The sequence below is a fragment of the Artemia franciscana genome, chromosome 4 (assembly GCF_032884065.1).
Source record: "Artemia franciscana chromosome 4, ASM3288406v1, whole genome shotgun sequence".
Lineage (NCBI taxonomy): Eukaryota > Metazoa > Arthropoda > Branchiopoda > Anostraca > Artemiidae > Artemia > Artemia franciscana.
The window spans coordinates 57831179-57845603 of NC_088866.1; the positions used below are offsets into that span (position 1 = coordinate 57831179).

Genomic DNA, 14425 nt, shown 5'->3' on the forward strand with positions numbered 1-14425 from the left:
AGATATTTGTGTATTTGTATGCTATGACAAAATCTTTCTTGTGTTACATCCTCCCTTTGTTGAAGTTATTTGAACCCTCTTTCTAAATTCTTGTCAAGCTGAGGAGCTGCTAACTCTCTATCTCAGGAGTACACTGCTTTTGTCTTCAGCTGTGCCTTTGTGCCTCTATTCAATTTTACGTCTGCACCTCTCATGTAGCGTCCGTGCCTGGGGTTTACATCAAACTAACTTCCTCCTTGACATGGAGCTTACATCCTTCAGATTCGAGGAACATTTTAAATAACTACTTAAGAAGTTATAGCCATGCAGAAAAGAGTAAAGTATGATTAATAACAAATATTGAAATTTTGATCAAATTTCATAGTAAGTTGGATCGTTATGGAATTTTTGATTGACTGGTACCAGTTTTAGCTGTAAACACTTTCTTTGTTATTATTTGATTTATTGTTCTCATATTTTACCCGGTTTTCGGGCTATGGAGGGCAATGGGTGGGGGGTATTTTTATTTCCCTGTTGATTGTTGTTGTACATATATTGTTAATAAACAAGCTTGAACTTGAAGCAGGCAACACTCTGGAATCTGGAAAATACTCTGAAATCTGGAAAAGTTCCTAGTTTTCTTTTTTGAAATCTTAGAAAATTTTGGAAAAATAACTTCCAAAGCCTTACTATTACTTGAGAAAAATTAATTGTTTAAATTTGTTGAAAATATTACGTTTTTCGAACAAACCCTTTAGGTAAAAAAATCTTGATTGTTGAACGCGTCACTTCATTTCAATAATTCCTAGATCAGGTTACTTGCGCAGTCCGGAAACAAGGCCAAATTATAGTCTTCTGAGATTTAGTTTCTTTTAGTTACCTTTATTGGAGCAAGGTCTAACTGAAGGTAAGTGTCAGTTTTTTCTTCGTTCTTGTTTTCATTGTCGCCACATGGGAATGAATTGGTTTGAACGGAAACTGTGATAGTCTAGAGAGAGACTAGAGAGTTTAGAAAAAAAATTATCTCAATCTAGAAAAAAAGAGTCATTTTTTCTGTCAAAGATTATATTGTTAGATTATTTCAAAGATTATGTTATTAGATTATTTAGACAAAAATAGGCCTAATATTTCCAGATTATTTTGAAGTATAATGACCTTCTCCGTTTGCCATTTGAGGAGACTGAAACCAGTGGCGTAATCTCGTCCAAATCTTGGGAGGGAGCCAAGTTGGAGCCAATATTGCCAAATCAAATGAAAATGACATTAAAAAAATGAAAAATGAGCCATATAGTACTATAAAGACAAAGATAAACTAAAGAAAACTAACCCGTTTCTGTGGATGCTTGAATTATGTTTTGAGTACCCATGTTCTGGTCCTGATTACACGGCTGACTGACCGTATTTCAAACAGTAGGCTATATGAGAAATGCTGTTTTGTCCCGCTTTCAAGGGCTACAATGAGAGAAAGGTTGAGGTGACTTGGCCACATTCTGCGGATAAAGGATGACAGATTTCCCAAGATTGTCCTTTTTGGCCAGCCGTCAAGGGCTGAACGTAAAGCAGGTCGTCCATGGTCTGGGTTGGAGGATGTCACAAAGAACGATTTAAGGAAAATAGGAACTTTCTGGGAGGGTTTTTTAGAGGTAGGCTTTAAATAGATTTGGATGGAAGAGGAGCGTGCGTAGTTGTGTTAGCCTCAGGCGGCATGCTGCTGGAGTGAGTTGTTAGTAGTAATAGTAGTAGTATCTTAGTTTTGGCAAGATTTTTGAAGAAACTAAATTTCAGCTTTGGTGGAACTGCGCTATAGGGAAAGCTGGCGTCCCGGGGGCAGTTGGCCCCTCCCTGTCCCATAGCATATTACGCCCTTGATTGGAACGGTAAACTCTTTTTCATGCTCGAAATGATGCACTATTGAATCAATACGCTAAATTTTGTCTGTTAATAGGAAATTTTATTTATGGGAATATTTTCATCAGTCATTTCTGTAATTTTTAATTCATTATTTTTTAATGTTATTCGAGATAATACCAGTAAGGAAGGCTTATTACGGTTGTTCGTCTTATCAACGTTGCTACCAAAAGATAAAAGATCCTTATGACTAATATTTGTCAATTACGAAAACTAAGACAGAGGAGCAAATGTAGTTTTAACATTATGTCTTTTGAGTTAATCTTTTGAATCCTTTCTAAAATAATGGAAGTTGTGGTAGGGCATGTTTAGAATTATTTCTAACAGATACTATGACCTTCGCGTTTTCTTTCTTTTTGGGAAGTGCTGAATCCAACCATAATTACCGCTAAGTACCACCATTATTTTTATTAAGATTATAAATGCATATTACTATTATTAACCATCATTTGATCACTCCCAATAGATATCCTCATAGTACTTATTTATTTTATTATTTTTCTTGTCATGGTTGCAATCAATGCAGCACTATAGCAATGGAGCAATATTTCTATGTGTAGATATATAATATATATATATATATATATATATATATATATATATATATATATATATATATATATATATATATATATATATATATATATATATATATATCATGAAAAGAGAAATCACCAATGCAACAGCACAAACACATAAAAAAAAATAGACAGAAGGAGAAAAGGAAGACTGTTTTCCTAAATTAGTGACCAATATAGACCAGCACTTGAATGAGGCCTTAACCCTACTCATCCATACAATCGCATAGGTCAAACGGCATAGCCATACACAGTCAACCATAAAGAATAATCCATGGACAGGCAGTCATGTCGTCAATAAGTATAAGTCGTCATTTACCAAACAATAGAAACAATAAAGACAAATAATTTTGATTCCTTATCAAATAAGCCATCTCTCGACCTTCTAGAATCACAGGCTTGATATGATTACCCCTGAAAACAAATAAAAGAAAAAAAACAAACAACAAACAAACAAATAAACACGCATTTGTGATCTTGCTTGTGGGAAAACAAAAACATGCAAAATTCCACATTTTCGTGTATAGGAGCTTGAAACCTCTACAATAGAGTTCTCAGATATGCTGAATCTAATGGTGTGATTTTCACTAAGGTCACGTGATGTTTTGTGGGTGTTTCCCACATTTTTCAAAAATTGAGAAAAGTTCTCAGGCTTGTAACTTTTTATGGGTAACATTAAACTTGATGAACTTTTTATATTTTGAATAAGCATCAAAATTCGATTATGTGCTTTATCCATTGTTATCAAGACTCAGTTTCTCGGGGTTTCGGTTATTATTGAGCCGTATCGCTTCTTCACATCGTACCTTACAGTTTGTTCCCACGAAATGTTTGATATATATATATATATATATATATATATATATATATATATATATATATATATATATATATACAGATTTCTCAAACAGTTCGTGGTAATGAACTGTAGTAAGGAACGACCCGGCTCAATAGTAACCAAAACTCTTAAAAAATGGAATTTTGATATCAATAGCTACGTCGAAAGAATCGCATCTTAATGCTGATTTTGATATATAAGTTTAATCAAGTTTAGTCTTACCCATCAAAAGTTACGAGCCTGAGAAAATTTGTCTTATTTTAGAAAATAGGGGAAAACAATCCCTAAAAGTCATATAATCGCGAATATAATCATATAAGCGAACAGAAATTACTTCGTTTATGAAAGGGGCTGCTTCTCATCAATGCCCCGCTCTTTAAGCTAAAGTTTTTTACTGTTTTAAAAAGTAGAATTAAGAGAAAGAGTCAAACTTAGCTTAAAGAGTGGGTAGTTGATGAGAAGCAACCCCTTTCGTAAACGAAGCAATTTCTGTTCGTTTTAAGTTTTAATGTCGCCCCTTATTTTCCGTTAAATTTTTTTTTTATATTTAATTATATAAAAGGACAGCTCTCGCCTAAATACCTCTCTCTTTACGCTAAAGTATTCTTAGAACATTTAAAGAGGCTTATTATTCTAATTAAACGGCCCACGCGTTTCAAGAGTCGTTCATAAGAAATTGGGACAAAAATAAAACTTTAAAGTAAATAACGTGGTATTGAGAAGAGGGTGGCCCTCTTATATGTGTAATAATTTCTGTTCTTTATAAGTTTTGATGTTGCTCCTTCTTTCAGTTGAATTTTTTTTTTTAATTTAATTTCTGATCGTTTTTTAAATAGAGTCAGGAGGTCCGACTCCCATCAATGAAAAATTCCTTTTCCCCCTGACAATCCCTCCATTATAATTAGTTCCCTCGTATAATACCCTCCCCCTGTCACCAGGAAAATACCTCTCAGACACTTCGTTTTTAACTTAAAAATGTCCTGAAAAATTCCTCATGGCCATTTAACACGTGAATTTTTGTCTTAGCGCACTTTCATTTGAAAAAGACTTTCATTAAAAAAAAATGTTTTAAAATAATGTTGGAAATTTTCACATCTGTGGAAAAGTTTTCCTGCAAATAACCCACCCCCTAGTAGAAAGTTGCTCCCACAGAAAATTCTCTTTGGAAAATTTATCCAGTGGAAAACTCTCCCATGGCAAATTTCTCCAGTGAAAAATCCTCCTTATTTCCAAAACATACTCTAAAAGCCTCCAACCCGGTAAATTTTTTCCCCGTGACAATTCTTCTTAAAATCTTCGAATGTAAAACTGAGTCAGCAAAGCAAAAGTATGATTACAATAAAGAAAAGGAACTATAAGAATTTTTTTTCCAAACCCCCTGGGCAAATTGTTTTCAGTTATAGGACTCACCCAATGCTTACGCATAGTATTTGTTATTGTTATGTGCGTACATCTTTCTTTCTTTCTTTTTTTTTGGGGGGGGAGGCTGCTTCCTCATCAACGCCCCGCTCTTTACGCTAAAGTTTTTTACTGTTTTAGAAAGAAGAATTGAGAGAAAGAGTCAAACTTTAGCGTAAAGAGCGGGGCGTTGATGAGGAAGCAGCCTCTTTCATATACGAAGTAATTTCTGTGCGTTTCAAGTTTTGATGTCACTCCTTACTTTCAGTTGAAAAAACTTGTTTTTTTTTATTTATTCTTAAAGCGATCAGGTACGATCCCAGTCGTCGTGAGGAAATTCTTAAAAATGGTGGTTTAAATCAATTTTTTGTTTTTATTTTTTCAACAAGTTTTCCTAAGTTTAGAAAGAGCAATTTAAAGTAATAATTATCAGAAATTGTTCGGAACATATTCGTGCAAGAATTGAGCGTTTTGTTCTTTGAAAATTTATAAAATTGAAGCCAAATATTTTTTTCCCATAAGGTAAGAAATAACCGAAAACCTTTTTACTGTTGATGATGAACACTGTATATGTGTTCAAAATATCCAGTTAAATAATTTTATATCTATTCACTGTTCAAACAGTTCGTGGTAATGAACTGTAGTAAGGAGCGACCCGGCTCAATAGTAACCAAAACTCTAAAAAATGGAATTTTGATACCAATAGCTACATCAAAAGAATCGCATTTTAATGCTGGTTTTAAATATATACGTTTCATCAAGTTTAGTCTTACCCATCAAAAGTTACGAGCCTGAGAAAATTTGCGTTATTTTAGAAAATAGGGGGAAGCACCCCCTAAAAGTCATAGAATCTTAACGAAAATCACACCATCAGATACAGCGTATCAGAGAACCCTACTGTAGGAGTTTCAAGCTCCTATCTACAAAAATATGGAATTTTGAATTTTTTGCCAGAAGGCAGATCACGGATGCGTGTTTATTTGTTTTTTTTTTTTTGTTTTTTTTTCCCAGGGGTGATCGTATCGACCCAGGTGTCCTAGAAAGTTGCAAGAGGGCTCATTCTAACGGAAATGAAAAGTTCTAGTGCCCTTTTTAAGTGACCAAAAAAATTGGAGGGCACCTAGGCCCCCTCCCACGCTAATTATTTTCCCAAAGTCAACGGATCAAAATTCTGAGATAGCCATTTTATTCAGCGTAGTCGAAAAACCTTATAACTATGTCTTTGGGGACGACTTACTCCCCCACAGTCCCCTTGGGAGGGGCAACAAGTTACAAACTTTGACCTGTGCTTACATATAGTAATGGTTATTGGGGAGTATACAGGCGTTTTCAGGAGGATTTTTTTGGTTTGGGGGAGGGGTTGAGAAGAGGGGGATATGCTGGGGGAACTCTCCTTCGAGAATTTGTAATGGGAGAAGAAAATTTCCATGAAGGGAGAGCAGGATTTATTAGCATTATTTAAAAAAAAAAACAATTAAAAAATAAAAGTGAAATAGCTTTTTCAGCTGGAAGTAAGGAACAGCAATAAAACTTAAAACAAACAGAAATTATTACCCCTATGTGGGGCTCACCTCCTTCTAATACCTCGTTCTTTACGCTAAAGTATTTTCAGTAATTTCAACTACTTATTCTACGGCTTTTGTGATTCAGGGGGTCATTCTAGTTGCCTTTTTAATTAACCAAAAAATCGGGGGGCAACTAGGCTTCGTCCCCCGCTCTTTTTTTCTCAAAATCATTCGATCAAAATTATGAGAAAGCCATTGAGCCAAAAAAAAATAAATATGCAAATTTCGTTTTGATTATTCCTCTGCGGAGAGCCAAAATCAAAACATGCATTGATTCAAAAACGTTCAGAATTTAAATAAATAAAACAAGTTTTTTTAACTGAAAGTAAGGAGCGACATTAAAACTTAAAACGCACAGAAATTACTTCTTAAATGAAAGAGGTTGCTCCCTCATCAACGCCCCACTCTTTACGCTAAAGTTTTTTACTGTTTTAAAAAGAAGAATTGAGAGAAAGAGTCAAACTTTAGCGTAAAGAGCGGGGCGTTGATGAGGAAGCAGCCTCTTTCATATACGAAGTAATTTCTGTGCGTTTTAAGTTTTAATGTCGCTCCTTACTTTCAGTTAAAAAAACTTGTTTTTTTTATTTAATAATAAAAAGGTATCATCCCTGTTTTGAACTGTTTTACTTCTGTCATGGAAAGGCAGTGTGGTCTTCGAAGTTATCTATGGCACCAGACCTTTCAATTCCTTATCAAATGAGCCATCTGTCGATCTTCTAGAATCAAAGGCTTGATACGATCACCCCTGAAAAAACAACAACAAATAAACGAAAAAAAAAACAAACAACAAACAAACAAATAAACACACATTTATGATCTTGCTTGTGGGAAAACAAAATATGCAAAATTCCACATTTTCGTGTATAGGAGCTTGAAACCTCTACAATAGAGCTCTCAGATATGCTGAATCTAATGGTGTGATTTTCACTAAGATCACGTGATATTTTGTGGGTGTTTCCCACATTTTTCAAAAATTGAGAAAATTTCGCAGGCTTGTAACTTCTGATGGGTAACATTAAACTTGAACTTTTTATATTTTGAATAAGCATTAAAATTCGATTATTTGGTTTATACATTGTTATCAAGACTCGGTTTCTTGGGGTTTCGGTTATTATTGAGCCGCATCGCTTCTTCACATCGTACCTTACAGTTTGTTCCCACGAAATGAGTGAAAAAAACAGTGAAAAAGAGTTCAATCAAACAGTTCGTGGTAACGAACTGTAGTAAGGAGCGACCCGGCTCAATAGTAACCAAAACTCTAAAAAATGGAATTTTGATACCAATAGCTACATCAAAAGAATCGCATTTTAATGCCGGTTTTAAATATATAAGTTTCATCAAGTTTAGTCTTACCCATCAAAAGTTACGAGCCTGAGAAAATTTGCGTTATTTTAGAAAATAGGGGGAAACGCCCCCTAAAAGTCATAGAATCTTAACGAAAATCACACCATCAGATTCAGCGTATCAGAGAACCCTACTGTAGAAGTTTCGAGCTCCTATCTACAAAAATGTGGAATTTTGCATTTTTTGCCAGAAGGCAGATCACGGATGCGTGTTTATTTGTTTTTTTGTTTTTTTGTTTTTTTGTTTTTTTTTTCCCCAGGGGTGATCGTATCGACCCAGTTGTCCTAGAATGTTGCAAGAGGGCTCATTCTAACGGAAATGAAAAGTTCTAGTGCCCTTTTTAAGTGACCAAAAAAATTGGAGGGCACCTAGGCCCCCTCCCACGCTAATTATTTTCCCAAAGTCAACGGATCAAAATTCTGAGATAGCCATTTTATTCAGCGTAGTCGAAAAGCCTTATAACTATGTCTTTGGGGACGACTTACTCCCCCACAGTCCCCGTGGGAGGGGCAACAAGTTACAAACTTTGACCTGTGCTTACATATAGTAATGGTTATTGGGAAGTATACAGGCGTTTTCAGGAGGATTTTTTTGGTTTGGGGGAGGGGTTGAGAAGAGGGGGATATGGTGGGGGAACTTTCCTTCGAGAATTTGTAATGGGAGAAGAAAATTTCCATGAAGGGAGAGCAGGATTTACTAGCATTATTTAAAAAAAAACAATTAAAAAATAAAAGTGAAAAAGCTTTTTCAGCTTTGAGAATTGAGAGAAAGAGTCAAACTTTAGCGTAAAGAGCGGGGCGTTGATGAGGAAGCAGCCTCTTTCATATACGAAGTAATTTCTGTGCGTTTTAAGTTTTGATGTCACTCCTTACTTTCAGTTGAAAAAACTTGTTTTTTTTTATTTATTCTTAAAGCGATCAGGTACGATCCCAGTCGTCGATTAAAAAATAAAAGTGAAAAAGCTTTTTCAGCTGGAAGTAAGGAACAGCAGTAAAACTTAAAACAAACAGAAATTATTACCCATATGAGGGGCTCACCTCCTTCTAATACCTCGCTCTTTACGCTAAAGTATTTTCGGTAATTTCAACTACTTATTCTACGGCTTTTGTGATTCAGGGGGTCATTCTTAATGAATTGGGATAAAATTTAAGCTTTAGTGTAAAGAGCGAGGTACTGTCGATGGGGCGAATCCCCTCATATATGTAATAAAAACATGAGAATACAAAAGTTCTTTACGTAAGCTAATTTATAAGTTACGTAAATCTTTTACCAATAAAAAGATTCGTAAAAAATTAAAAGTTCTAGTTGCCTTTTTAATTAACCAAAAAATCGGGGGGCAACTAGGCTTCGTCCCCCGCTCTTTTTTTCTCAAAATCATTCGATCAAAATTATGAGAAAGCCATTGAGCCAAAAAAAAAAATATGCAAATTTCGTTTTGATTATTCCTCTGCGGAGAGCCAAAATCAAAACATGCATTGATTCAAAAACGTTCAGAAATTAAATAAAAAAAAACAAGTTTTTTCAACTGAAAGTAAGGAGTGACATCAAAACTTAAAACGCACAGAAATTACTTCGTATATGAAAGAGGCTGCTTCCTCATCAACGCCCCGCTCTTTACGCTAAAGTTTTTTACTGTTTTAGAAAGAAGAATTGAGAGAAAGAGTCAAACTTTAGCGTAAAGAGCGGGGCGTTGATGAGGAAGCAGCCTCTTTCATATACGAAGTAATTTCTGTGCGTTTTAAGTTTTGATGTCACTCCTTACTTTCAGTTGAAAAAACTTGTTTTTTTTATTTAATGACCAAAAGAAGACATAGCTTTCCCACTGCAAAAACAATTTCAAGTTGCCGTAGCTTTGTAAGATCGAGCTAGAGGGATGTTGGACTTGGAACCAACTATGCTTTGAAATTATTAAATGAAGTGTAACATACAGACCAATGAATAAATTTCTGTCATCGTTTAATGGGATGATATTTTGAGCATTTTCGGTGGCTTTACTACAACTCAAGTTACTTCTTATTTTTATATGAGTTTTGTAGAATAATAGGTCTTCTGTAGCTTTTACAAACAGACAATTGAGTTAGTGCTGGGTGTTCTGAATATTAATAGGATGCACACAGCTATGGGAATGCTAGTATTTATTAAGGATATAAAAAAAGTATCTCACACAATCTGATAGTCTTTAATTAAAAAAAAATGCTGTGAAAAATTAATTCAAAAATAAGAAATATGAAATTAATATACCATTATCATATATTTTTAGCTCCATAAGGACATGCTGATAAAATCTTAAGGTAAATTTGCTGTGAATTTATTTAGCATCATGCCCCAAAAATCTTTCACCTCAGCAAGTAAAGAAAAACGGGGTCCCTCTCTACGGACGACACTAGTTCAGAAAAGCAGAGTCCCAAACGGCGATGAATCGAGTGAGGACAGTCGATCTTCATTCAGTTTTCAGAGAACGAGGAAGAAATTATCTGAGTCAAAGCCCTTTTCGACTTTTTCATCAAGGAAGAAGCGGGAGGACGAAGTAAACAATGGACAATTAAAGCCAAGAATGAGAAATACTATTTATATCTCTCCCTATGCAAATCCCTACAAAACCCAAAGAGTAAGTACTTAGTTTAATGTCTGTAAATACACGAACATTAGCATACAATGCAAGCCGTTTATTTTGATTATCGTCAATTTTTTAGGAAATGTTTGTTTAGACAAATTTGAGGAGTCCCCGAAAGGTATGGGGATAGTGGAAGCAACGGCTTCAGGCTGTTTTTCGAAAGCTTTCTAAAATTTCTTCTCGTAAAATACAAATTACCGTTCTGTTAAATCTAAATAAAAATGAGTATTTCAAAAAATTTGAAAAATTAGAAATATTTGTCTAGAAAACACATGTTTAAAAATCCGTTTCCTATGGACCAGAGTTCACCCTTTACTAGGTAGTAGCTATTGCCGAAGCTCTAATCATGAAAATAGAAACTATGCCTTTTATTTTTTCAGCCTGGCGATGTTTCAACATCTCTTGATGATAATTGTTATCTTTTCAAACAATGTCACCTTGTCGTCGACAATAACATTTTGGAGAATTTAATTGTATTGTTAACACACATAAACCTACATTAGCGTTGAATTAACCTGTATTAAAACTAAATTAGCCCTTATTATCTAAGCAAAAATGTAAAAATGTTTAAATTTATCGTAAAGGGCTAAAGGAAAAATGAACAGGAACCAATAAGAAAACTCTTTTTCAAATAAACAGACAGGAATAATAATATTAACAGTTTTTTGGCCCATCGTGTAAAATTGAGAAAAAATAGCCGAAGAGCTAGAATAATTGGAAAAGAAACAACAACAAAAACAATAACAAGAAAAATAAAGAGGCGAGATTGGAAAAAAATGGTAGCAAAAGGAAAAATTAACAGAGAAGAAACAAAAACAACGAAAGTCAAAACTGAGCAAGAAACCTGATTGAACTATGGTAAGGCCTAATTAGTGTCTTATCTCCTAACATCTCAAAGGAGATTATAATATCAGTGCCTTCGCAATTAGCTACATTTATCCTTTTGCGTCTCTGTGTGTCTTAATATCTAGGCTACGTCATAAATGCCGTTCAGGTATATATGAGGCATGATTTGTATTAAATATACACCAAACATTTTGCCGCTCAAAAATGTTGAAAGGAAAGCGGTAAATAAACTTTTCTATTTTAAAGGGCCTCCAGGGGGATGTAGTCGATGGGTTGACAGTAGTCTCCATAGAAAGATAATTTCGTTTTGTTTACCTTTTAAAGTGGCCTTGTTTACCTTTATTGAAGATAATATTGAGGTTCTTTTCTAATTAGTATTTTTTCATGCCTTAGTTTAAAATACAGGATGTATGAAAAGAGTTTTAAGCATCTGTAGTTTAACTTAATTGGTCACACGTGAAAGGATGGTGAATATTGATTTCGAATTATAAAAATTGTAAAATCGAGGGTCTATTGGTTTCTCAAATATAAAGCTGTTACAGCTTTATTTACAGTTGTATACCTGTCACAGCTGTAAATATCAGTTTTAAGAATTTAGAATATAACCTCCAATAATGCCTAGAGGAGTATTCACCCACACCTCCTCCATCCCAGGAGTATATAAGTCGCAAAAACACTAGCTAGCTTACAGTCTTAACAGTCAGGCCCTAATATATCGCGGTTGGAAGTGGACCTTATATCTGTATTTTCTTTTCTTTACAGGGGAGTGAAAGAGCCTCAAAATTATATGTAAAAACGAAATGTATGGTACTTACATGAGAAACAACTGAAGAACTGTGGCGCTGTTCACAATGTAGTGATGAGATGTGTTTATTGAGCAAAGTAGATACCATTGAGCAGAGCGGTTCAAGGGGGGGAGGGCAATCGTGTCAGATGCTCTGGGCACCCTAGCTGAGGAGATGCCGTGGCTGGTGGGTTATCCACTTCGATCAAATTCTTCACTTTGATTCAGCTTTTTTTGCTGATATATCAGTCAGGAAGAAGGTGCTGTAATTAGTTTTTTCCGGGTGCCATCAATCTTAGGATTGATGGCGCTGCTGGTGGATCCTACACTAATGTCTTGAAGGATGACAGGTTGCCAAAAATTGTCCTTTTTTGGCCATCGTTGTGATTGTAGATCTTACTAGGACCGAACGTCGAAAGTGTTCTGTTTTTTCAGTAAGGCGATTGCCAGAATTTCATTCAAAGTTTTTCCGGGGAGCTAAAATAGGGGCTTTTTTAACGCCCTAAAGCCACCTTTAATAAAAATTTCAAAATCTAAAAGAGAAATTTGCAATATCTGTAAGTGACCATGTGCTGGCTCAATCAGTGACAGTAGTTACGGAGATTTGACTAGAGTTGGGGGTAAAGCTATCACAGTTGCTTTGACTGCTGAGAGTGAAACGCTTGAAGTTGACTATTATTAAAATATAGTGGAATATAGTCGATTGTTCAAACACACTCTTAGTTGTTTTAAAAAACTCTAAACAATAGAAAATTCAGTTTTAGTCAGTTTTCTCGAAAGTGTGAATTCTGACAGTTACTTGTATGAACTTGATCTATTATGATATTGAACCCTAGAAGCCATATATTAAAGCTCGTCTGTGTTCAAGGGGCGTCACCGATAATTTAGGAATTCCCCGAAATTCAATTTCTAAAAATCAAAAGGCTTGAAATAATCCTAAAAAGTTTAGTATCAAAAAGTGTATACTTGAAATGTAAGAAACTAGGAAAAAGTGTAAAAAAATCATGAAAATTTTATGCTTAATATGTTTGTGTAGGGTATCGCTTCATGTTTACACTTTTCCCGAGATTAGGACAAAAATGTCAAGATTGCGGAGAAAAAATTGCAGCCATACAGCCATACAGGGGTAAGGAGTTGCAACCCTGCGTTTTTATGGCTTCAAACGTTAAAACCTAATTCGATGACAAAAAAAAGAGAAAATAGTGAAATATTTATAGTTTGATCTTTGACAATGACGTTAATTCATGGAAATGTAGCAGTTGAGGAATGGGGCAAATGTATTTATAAAAATCCAAGGGGTGGTAATTTTATCGTTTCTTTAAAATAAAAATACCGAGAAGAAGAGTTTTTAATGAAATTAAAAAAAAACGCATTTTTAAAGTCTAATATGGCAACGGCCTCTACTTCCAGTACCCACTCCTATTGTCGCCACTGTTCCTTTAGTATGCTATTTTTTTAAGGAAAATGCATTTAAGATTAGGTTTACAAATTCATTGCATGATTGCAGGATTTTTTTTACCTATCATTGACCGTAGTGACCTTATCATTAACCTTAAACGAGCTTCAATACATATATATTGGGTATGAAATCTGTAATTGGGAACTATTCTTAATCGAAAGCTTGAATTGTTTTGTACCCTTCAATATCCCTTTTTTACTTAATTACTTTTGTATATTGCCTATCCTAAATCCAAATCATTTTTTCTTTGTATTTTAGGCCTCCTCTGGGATTGAAAAATATCAAACGGAATCTACTAATGAGCTACAGAATTCTACAGAAGATAGGCAGATTGAAAATGACGGATATGCTGTTGAATCTACACCAGGAAACTCATCAACCGAAACAATAACTGTTGAAAGGATCGAGACAGTACAAGAACCACATGATATCACTATGGATAATATTCAGCATATTGGCGGAAATTCTTTCGGGGAGGACAGTATACCCTATTTCGGCAATCTATTTAACATTGACGAGAATGAGACCAATATTGACGAGAATGACATGATGGCCGTTGTAGAGGTTGGCAGACCTATTTTTGTTATCACGTCGTCTGAAAGCGGGAGAAGAAGACCTCTAAGTCAAGCTTCAGAATTGGGTAGAACTTCTACTCAAGAAATAACTGGAATATCTGAGGTATTTTTAGGGTATTAATAGTTGAGGTGCTAAATAAGAAATTATGAATTTACAACACCTATTACTACTAACAACTGACTACAGTACCAAGTCGCCTGAGACCGACAGAACTGTGCGTGCTCCTCCTCTATCCCAATCTGTTTGAAGCTTCCCTCTACATCCTCCCAAGAAGTTCCAATTTCTTTTAAATCGTTTCTTACGCCATCTTCTTATCCCATTCGGGGCGACCTGCTTTTTCTTTGGTCCTAGGTGGATGGCCGAAAAGGACAATCTTTGATAAGGCATAAGGTATAATTTCTCTTAAAAACATGTATGAAATCCTTCTCCATCTTCCTAAGTGCCATTTTTCAGTTCCATGAGTCCTTCTATCAGATGAATCAAACGTTTGTTCATATTCTATAAAAAAGAAGACTAAAGGGGTCTGATGACTTATG

At 34.9% G+C, this 14425-nt stretch overlaps 2 protein-coding genes across 3 annotated transcripts in view; one reads left to right on the plus strand and one right to left on the minus strand.

The window, feature by feature from the left end:
- The window catches only part of LOC136026655 (small ribosomal subunit protein uS9m-like), a 507124-nt gene that overhangs the window by 423335 nt on the left and 69364 nt on the right, over positions 1 to 14425 (minus strand). The gene's annotated exons all lie outside the window — the stretch shown is intronic.
- On the plus strand, positions 9638 to 14111 carry LOC136025680 (uncharacterized). Its single transcript, XM_065701658.1, has 2 exons — positions 9638 to 10218; positions 13572 to 14111. The coding sequence occupies exons 1-2, from the start codon at positions 9931 to 9933 to the stop codon at positions 14007 to 14009; spliced, it is 726 nt and encodes a 241-aa protein (XP_065557730.1). The 5' UTR covers positions 9638 to 9930; the 3' UTR covers positions 14010 to 14111.

Bases quoted from the DNA above. Each gene is read 5' to 3' on its own strand.
- LOC136025680 (XM_065701658.1), top strand. From the start codon at position 9,931: ATGCCCCAAAAATCTTTCACCTCAGCAAGTAAAGAAAAACGGGGTCCC. The intron at 10,219-13,571 runs GTAAGTACTTAG...TTTGTATTTTAG, and splicing joins ATCCCTACAAAACCCAAAGA to GCCTCCTCTGGGATTGAAAA.